At 39.6% G+C, this 9,144-nt stretch overlaps 1 protein-coding gene across 1 annotated transcript; it reads left to right on the top strand.

Annotated features, from left to right (window-relative positions):
* Nucleotides 1-5,009: 5,009 nt before the first annotated feature.
* On the top strand, nucleotides 5,010-8,263 carry LOC141782577 (potassium voltage-gated channel subfamily E member 2-like). Its single transcript, XM_074659117.1, has 2 exons — nucleotides 5,010-5,188; nucleotides 7,518-8,263. The coding sequence occupies exons 1-2, from the start codon at nucleotides 5,162-5,164 to the stop codon at nucleotides 7,848-7,850; spliced, it is 360 nt and encodes a 119-aa protein (XP_074515218.1). The 5' UTR covers nucleotides 5,010-5,161; the 3' UTR covers nucleotides 7,851-8,263.
* The last annotated feature ends 881 nt before the right edge of the window (nucleotides 8,264-9,144 follow it).

Consider the following 9,144-nt stretch of genomic DNA (forward strand, 5'->3'; position numbering starts at 1 on the left):
GGTATATGAGTTAATAGAGGAAAAGTGAGAAAGGGGTAGGGTAATATAAGTTTTTCTTCTACCTACTCCTTTTCGGACACTATAACTCTTGTTTTGTTTGTTATTATTTTGTATCTGTTTTTATTTATTATATGTTCGAAATAAAGTCTTTCATTCATTCATTGATCCTTCTAACATGTTTTGCATTTTCCTGGGAGAAGCAGTGTCATTAGGTATCATGGAAAGATGGTATTTCCCCAAATGATAATAGTAATGTTATCATAGCAGTGGTACTATGATTAAAGTAAAATATTAGCTTTTAAGGGACTGTTTGTAACTTTTTACAGGTATAAATCTACCGGGTCGGGATCCCATGCGCTCTGTTGGATTTATTATGTACAAAAGTGCTTACAATGACCTGCAATAACCTGATTGTTGGATTTGTTGTGCATGAAGTGTTTGCGAGGACAGGGAGGATGCACATTCTGTTCTTTTGCAAGGTCAAGGAGAGAATGGAGTCAGAAGAAGAAACAAAAAAGAAGATATGCAGCAAAAACATCACGTGCCATAAGCTCATGAATATTGATTTGTGTAAAACTTAAATACGCTGGATCAGGGATAGCTCGGGGTTCAGACTTCACGAACTGACCCATGCACTGTATGTTGTCAGGGACACGTAGACTGGATCCAGATATCTGTATACTCTTTTATTTTACTTATGCAACATTAATTGTTCGGAATAAATTGTATTATTATGCTTTAACCCGTCTGTTTGGAAAATCTCTTTGTCATACAAGATTAACCAACACGTAACTGGGCCTTGACCTCTTGGAGGTAGAAGGCCAGTTCCTTCAGCGCTCGCATATGCGCTCGCTCGCATATGCGCTCGCTCGCATATGCGTCCCTCGCATATGCGTCCCTCGCATATGCGTTCGCTCGCATGTGGCTACGCTGTTCAGACCGCTCTGCCTGCTTGCCTTCACAGACACAACGCACGCGTTCTCGCTCCACCTCACGTTCATGCGTGCTCACTCCACACTGCAGAAGAGTTAGTAACTCTGAGAATATCTAGTGAATGTACAGTGGACGTTTGTGCAGAAATAACTGCTGCAGCTCCTCCAGACCAACAGAGGTTTCCCGTGTCTTGTGAAGTGACGGGGCTCGGCAGCGAGTAATGTTATCGCCCCCGACCGGGTGCCGGTGTCTCCCTGCGGGCGCAGTCGGGAGGCGATAACGTTTCTCTTCCTGCTTCAGCCCCGGCACTGACCTGCTTTTCCTGCTTCAGTGGGGCTGAAGCAGGAAAAGCCAACACTAGGATCAGCAGTGATTCATGGAGAGACCTTCGTCTGGTCAGCTAACATTACTGCCAAGCAGCTGAAATATAGAGTGATATTGTGGTTTTAGCTGACGTGTGTCGCCTCACTGTTTTGAGCGATGCTCGTTCATGTCTATTTAGAGCGAGCAAGCGCTGACTTTCGTTGACTTAACGGTACACAGGTGTCGCTGTTAACAAGCATTTCTGAAAGTTACAAATAGTCCCTTTAAAAGGCTACAAATTTCTAAATGTCTGATTTCAAACGACTTAAAAAGTCTTGGAGACTTAAATATAGGCCAATGTATGCAACCACACCCGTATTATGCAAATGCACGTTCTGAACAGGCACTGCACTAGTATTACTAATTTGGGTAACTGATAAGGTTTTTGCATTTGTGTTTGGCCTCTGTGTACACTACATGGGATATGGCTTCCTCTGGTAATTCCCAATAATGAGATGACATTTTCTAGTTTCCAAAATAACCTTTTCAGCTTCAGCAGGAAGTTACTAGTGAATAGTGTTGCAATTATTCCCTATTAAGAGATAAAAAAACAACATACAAAGCAGTCTCCACTGAGTGATGTTACGCCTGGAAAAGCAGAGCAATGACAGTTTCTGGAATCCCCCCCCCCAAACTCTGTGCAGATTTCCCCACATTAATTTTCTGCTGACAGCCACATCTCATGCTGACCAGCAGATTAATCAGTGACTCTCAGGAAGGTCAGAGGGCCAAGAGACTAATTTATCCCAGAACTTGAATGCTTTATTGGCAAGCGTTCATATTCCTAACTAAAGCAAATAGAATAGCTCAAAAATGTCTCAACTCTGTTCTCACAGTCAGAGAGACTGAGAAACAGAGTTGAGACATTTTTGAGGTATAGAACACCAGGGGTACAGTTTTAAAGTGGGCTGGCACTTTTGAGCTAGTCAATGCCATTTAATAAAACACAGTGAAGCATTTCAAAATGATTATAAATGGCATTTGGACCCAAATGTGAGAACATCATGTTCTACAGAAATTAAAAAGCAGATGTCGAAAAGTGGCAGCAGGGACTGTATCAAACACGTCCCCTGGCTATGGAACGGCAAAAACATGTCTGCTCTCTCTGTCTCTGTCTCTTTCAGCATTGATGTCTCAGTGGGCGGGGTGGTCAGCTACAGTCACGATGAAGTTATAGGACTGTGCGGGGGCGTTTTGATACCGAGTTGACAAAATATGGACAAAAACAGCACATGATCCCCGAGTGCAGAGCGCTGAAATGCACTCTGGGAGGAAGTCTTCTCTGCTTTTTTAACTTGGGGAGAGACAAACTGTATGATTGAGTAAGAGGAAGTTAAAATGCACTCAGTGAGTTTGCTAAAAAAACAATCTAAAACAGATCTGGTGTGTGGGTTTTTAAAATCTCTTTATCCATTCTGTGTACAAACAGAAAAATAAATGTCAACATCAGACATAGGCAGTTTATAATTTCTTTTAACCCAATTTCCCCATAACAACACGTCACCCTCCCCTCCCGTCATACCCTCCTCCCATCCTCCCCTCTTGCTGACCTCTAATATCCCATCCAGTCAGCTATATTCTCATCGGGCAGAACAGTCAGTGGTCTGTGTTATCAAAACATAGTCCCCAGGTCTCACCAAAAGTTTTTTTTGGGAGCGTTTTAAAGAGAATCTGATTTTCTCAAGTTTGATGGAGTGCAAAACCTCAGCAATCCACCTACTATGGCTAGGAGGGAAGACGTGTTTTGATTTGAGGGGAATAAGGCATGACTATGGAAAAGCTGTCCACCACTGGGATTCCAATTATAGCTGCAGGGGGTTAGGATCTACGGGAATATGCAATATATTTTGATAAGTTTTCCAATAGTCAGTTAACCTGGGACAGGCCCACAGCATATGAATAAGATTGGCAGGCGTTTGTTTACATTTATAACTTACGTTTGAGAATATTTTGGCCAACCTAGTATTTGTGTAATGAGCTCAGCGAAGGATCTTGCATTGCAGAACGCCGTACCTTGCACAAATAGCATCAGACAGTCCTGTTCCCAAGTCATTCTCCCATGTTCTTTTAAGATTCACAAAGACATCAGGATTTATATTAAATTATAAATAGTAGAGGTGAGACGTATTCGATCAAAATCAAGATTCAAAAGGGTGTGAAGTTTAGATTCAGGAGGGCGAATGGGGAAATATATAATACTACAAGTAATTGCAATGTAATTGCATGTAATTACAATATATAATTTGGCCTATATGGCAGGCCAAATTATATATTTGACATTTAAATTATATATAGACGAGAAAACCTTGTTGTTGTAAAGGTCCCTGATACAGCTAATGCCTTTATTAAACCAAATGGGAAATGTGGGGTTGAGGCGAGATAGCTCAAACAGATGATTGTTGTGAATCGGAGCTAGTGTAGAAGAATGGTCCAAGGTCGTGTGTAGGATCTGGCGGTATCTAGCGATGAGGTGTGGAGATTGCAATCAACTGAAGGCTCTCCTGTGTGCCCGGCGTGTTGGAGAGAGAATGGCCCTCTGGTGATTATTATAAGGTGATTATTCACTAAAGAAAACATACTTATTAATATCATATTCCATTTCTGCCAATAGATCCCCATAAATATTACACACTGGTCATTTAACTGCACATTTTCATTTCCATACTTGTAGGTTTTGCATGAGGAAAACTCTGCATTTGCAATATAGATGACATTCCTTTTTTTATCTTATTAAACTTTCTTTTACATAGAACAGTTTAAACATTTGTAAGACATATTACACTTCAGATTAAGGTCTTTCTGTTAATGTTTCCCCCTTTGTCATCTCCCCACTACTCCTTTAGGCTGTGGTTTACCAGTTACAAGCTCATTTCCAGCTCCACTTCTCTGTGTGTGATGTATGCATGTGCATCTGTTTCTTTGTGTTTGTGCTCTTTTATTTATATATTATTCCATTTTTCACTTGTTTTTCACTTTACAGAGCAGAAAGTCAGCATGGCGTCCACCCCGCTGGCACGGCACAGCAAAACATAATGATCTGGGACTGATCAGAGGTGGTGGGAGTGCAGCTCTGAGGGGGAGAAACACCGCCCCTTCAAAACACAAGATCCAGTTTCAAGCATTCTTGTCAGCAAAAAGATACCACGCTGAAGTGTCCTTGAGCAAGACCTCTGTAAGGGCTTCAGTGTGCTACTTTGTGACTCATGTTGATACCTCATTTGACCTCAAATGAAGACCCTATTTCATTTCCTTACTTAACCAAATGGCACATATTTGCTTTTTTACAGAACGGGGGGACAAACAATGTTAATTTGATCATTATAATTGACATTTTTCACTGAAAAACATGTAAGTGCATGCGACTATGACTCTTAAATGTGTTGCATTTTGCTGCCATCTGGGGAGAACTACAGTAAAATCACTATAGACTGGAAATCAACATCATCTTGTAGTGTGCTCCCTCTGTGTGGGCAGATGAGGAATTACACCAGCCACTCTCAAACCAGTCACGTCAATCTTGAATTATTCCATTTCCTGCCCTGTATTTGTTGCTGTTATTTGGATTTTAATGCATATATTAATGTTTGTGCATGTGTGTTTCAGGTTAAAATGACTTCCAGCACTCCCTTTTCTTTATCAGCTACATCAGCATTTTGTATGCCTAACATTTTCAAGGTCATGCCAACTGTCGTTTCCTCTCACCCACCCACACACACAAGCTCAAAACACCACTGTTCAGCCAAGGAGAAAAGATTAAAAAAGCAAACACAGTATGAGCACTTTGCTTCTTACTGTAACCAGCTGAGCTCTCTGTCAGTGCCTCTTTGTTTTGCTCCGTTTTCACTCCAAGGTGACCAATTTCCTGATGCGGCCTTTGGAAACCTGGCAGAAGGTTGGTACAGTTAAGCTGAAAAAACAACCAAAACATATTGTTCATTTCTGTTTAGTTAAATGATAATATGATTGTAGGCTGCTGAACCTGTTTCTCATATTATTTATATGGGTGGCTGAAGAAATGTGATTGAATGAGGGTAAGTGTGGTGGACACAATTACTTTGAAGCAATTCAATATAAGTTTTGGCACCAGTGATTTGGCTTTTTTTTTTTTTAAAAACCTTGTTGCATGCTGCTTTAAAGAATCACATATGACAGAACTGATTTCCTGATTATAGCTGATTGATTTCTTATTGACCTTCAAACCAATATGATTCACCTTTGTAGCAGAGTTTAGCAGTTTAAAGGCCCTAAAAATCCACAGTCATGTGTCCTTTGAGTGTTAAACTCTTAATAAATAACACCTAAGAATGTTTTTTTCTCAACTTCAAATTGAATTGTTGCTTATTTAGTTTTGTATATTTTATGTTGTAGAAAAATACTTATGATGTGAAGCCAAGTTTTCAGAGACTTTAAGAATTTTTTCCAGTGAAATGTGTATATTGTTTGTTTACCCATGGGTTAATTAAAATCAGGGGTGTCGTGATATACCGGTATTGACGATAACCATGATATTGAGAAATTAAATATTGATATCATGTTAATAATACAAATATGATAATATAGTGTAAATACGGTTGTCAAAGTTAACACAATGCATTAACGCAAATTCGTTTTAACGCCACTAATTTCTTTAACACATTAACAAAGTTGTAGCAGGCTCAGTTTTAAAGCTAGAGTGAAGATCCTGGCATCATATGAAACTAGACCTAAGGAATCCATTGGTACCAACCATTTCATACTAGCTTGTCATGAAGAAGGTTAAACAATGGTCCAAAGTTACGCTAAATATTAGCAAGGAAAAACTGTCATGGCCATTTTCAAAGGAGTCCATTGACCTGAAAATAGGTTCTTTGGGTACCCACGAGTCTCCCCTTTACAGACATGCCCACTTTATGATAATCACATGCAGTTTGGGAGAAGTCATAGTCAAGTCAGCACACTGACACACTGACAGCTGTTGTTGCCTGTTGGGCTGCAGTTTGCCATGTTATGATTTGAGCATATTTTTTTATGCCAAATGTAGTACCTGTGAGGGTTTCTGGACAATATTTGTCATTGTTTTATGTTGATAATTGATTTCCAATAATAAATATATACATACATTTGCAAAAGTAAGCATATTTTCCCACTTCCATGTTGATAAGAGTATTAAATACTTGACAAATCTCTCTTCAAAGTACATTTTGATAAGATAAAAAATGTGTAATTAATCACGATTCAATATTTTAATTGATTGACAGCTCTAATAAATAATCCAGTGCCTCTTAAAGGGGACATATCTTTTTCAGTGCTTGTGCACATACATTTGGGTATCTGGAGTACCAACCAACCCACAAACTATGAAATAAGACAACCCAGTCAGGTTTTTGTGGGCTGCCAAAAGATCAGAGAACATGTGATTCAACAAGCCATTCAGATTTGGCTCCTCTTCCTATGTCACATGCAGGATCATTAGAATATATCGCCCACAGCTTGAGAACTACCTTTGCAAAGCTGCACCATATTTTTCTCACAAGCCAATCAGAGCAGACTGGGCTTTTTCTTTCTTTTTCTCAAAAAGACAGAGGGTGAATATATATATATATATATATTTTTAACATTAAAGCATGTAAACATATTCTAGTAGAAACCGACAGAGGTCAAGGGACCACTTTGAAAATGGCCATGCCAGTTTTTCGTCATGGTTGGTACCAATGGATTCCTTAGGTTTTCTGGTTTCATATGACACCAGTGTCTTCACTCTAGCTTTAGCCCGCTACGACCTCCCAAAGATCGGTTGTGTTAATGCGTTAAAACATTCTTTTGTTAACCCGCTAACATTGACAGCCCTATTTTATACAGTTATGGTTACAGACTCTCTCCATCTTCCTACGCTTGGTGTACAATTGTACAATTGGGTGTAATTAATTTACCAAAAAAGAGACAAAACGCAAATCAACAAAATTAAAGATGAATTTGACTGATAGCATTATTATTATTCAAATGTTCTATCGTTGTCGCAATAATATCGTTATCGTGAATACTTTTGTCCACAATAATCGTGGAGTGAAAACACAATATTGTTACAGCCCTACTTTAAATCTACTTTTTCCTCTCTTATGATTGATTTTAGTTTGCACAAGTCTGAATTTGGACAATATACTCAATTTACTTCATAGACGAGTGGGATTTGTCTTCTCTTCTGGAAATAGCAGAACATCATCCTTTGTTTTCCCTCCAACTAGATGAGTGCATCTGATTGGTCCAACCTGACCCTTCACCTGGAGGGGTCCCTGACCAGCGCTTTGGGTCATTACCTGGACAGCTGGAGGCGTAACGTGACAGCTGCAGACAACGCTTTGGACAAGACTATGGCTGAGGAGAACTTCAGGAACGTCATCTGGTATCTGGCGGTGATGATTGGCATGTTTGCCTTCATTGTTGTGGCGATGCTGGTGAGCACAGTCAAATCCAAGAGGAGAGAGCACTCTAATGACCCCTACCACCAATACATCAAGGAGGACTGGACTGCTCAGATACAACAGGGGGATGTTTTCACCAACTTTGCAACTGGATAACGAGAGCAAGACACCTAACTCACAGCAGAACATCATTATCATCAGTAGCAGCAGCAGTAGAAGCATAGTGAATGCTGCTCAAATTTGAAATCAGAATAATAAAATCTACTCAAAATGATGCATCTAACTGGTGGTTTAGATCTTTAGACCTCCAGACATGTAATCCATTAACATCAATAACGCATTACAACAGTGGTTCCCAAGCTTTTTTGCCATATAGCCCTGTCAGATGAAGTCAAGTATCCCGTCATTGACACCGCCTGTTATCTTCCAAATGTGTTCTTTTGAATTGATTTTGAAGAGAATGCTATTTAACACTGTTCATTATATAAAAGTGAATGTTGTTATAATTATATATTCATGTAAATCATAGTGACCCCTGAAATAATGAAATAAAATATGGCTGAATTCCATTTAGCAGTTTCGGTGTCCTCGTATCGTTCACGCTGGCTCACTGTCATGACGGAAATGGCGTGACTTGACCAAAAGCAACAAACCTACAAGCCACTGAGGGGCTGGTATACCGGTACTTGCCTAATTGATGTGTCGCCTTTGTGTAGCATGTCGTTGAATAATTCACATTCCCAAACATCCGTACAGCCATACTCAAGTGTATTAATTTGTACAACATCAGGTCCATCCAGTGTTATATTATATACTATACTATACTTATATCAATTAATAACTTGCATGCAAACAAACAAATATGGCTCAATGGGATGCTAAACATGACTGCTACACATGGCGGTCAAAAACTGTATGCCTCTTCCGGCAAACAATACACCTGCTCTGTGATTACTGATGCACCTATTACTTTCCCTGTACTCCACATACCACCTACTGTGCAAAAGGGGAATTACCACAGGTGGATACAAGGCTACTACGGCCCAAAATGTCCCCCCTAAAGACTTAAACCCTGAACCTTCAGGGACTTGACTGACGTCACCTGGTTAATGGTTGAGTGTGAGAGGCTGCAAGGGCTTGAAATGGTATAAATATGAGTGGGACAGCACTTTGCGGTGACATATCATGTTACCTTCACAGCGGCAATTGTGGGTTTTTATTTTACACTGCCTATTTGAATGTCTTCCACGGTCTTGACTTAAGAGATTAGAGGTAACTGTCAAATAATCAATATTTGTTTTTGTCAAATTCACATTAAGCAAAATTAAAAGACCTGGTTGATGAATAAACCAGGTGTGTAATATAGTCTAATGCTTGCATTACTCTGATTTCATGTGTTTTTTATCTACCATCTTAAATCCTTAATGTTAATGTTTCTGTGTAAATTTAA

Source organism: Sebastes fasciatus, chromosome 14 (assembly GCF_043250625.1).
Source record: "Sebastes fasciatus isolate fSebFas1 chromosome 14, fSebFas1.pri, whole genome shotgun sequence".
In the NCBI taxonomy this organism is placed as follows: Eukaryota; Metazoa; Chordata; class Actinopteri; order Perciformes; family Sebastidae; genus Sebastes; species Sebastes fasciatus.

Bases quoted from the DNA above. Each gene is read 5' to 3' on its own strand.
- LOC141782577 (XM_074659117.1), top strand. From the start codon at position 5,162: ATGCGGCCTTTGGAAACCTGGCAGAAG. The intron at 5,189-7,517 runs GTTGGTACAGTT...CCCTCCAACTAG, and splicing joins CTTTGGAAACCTGGCAGAAG to ATGAGTGCATCTGATTGGTC.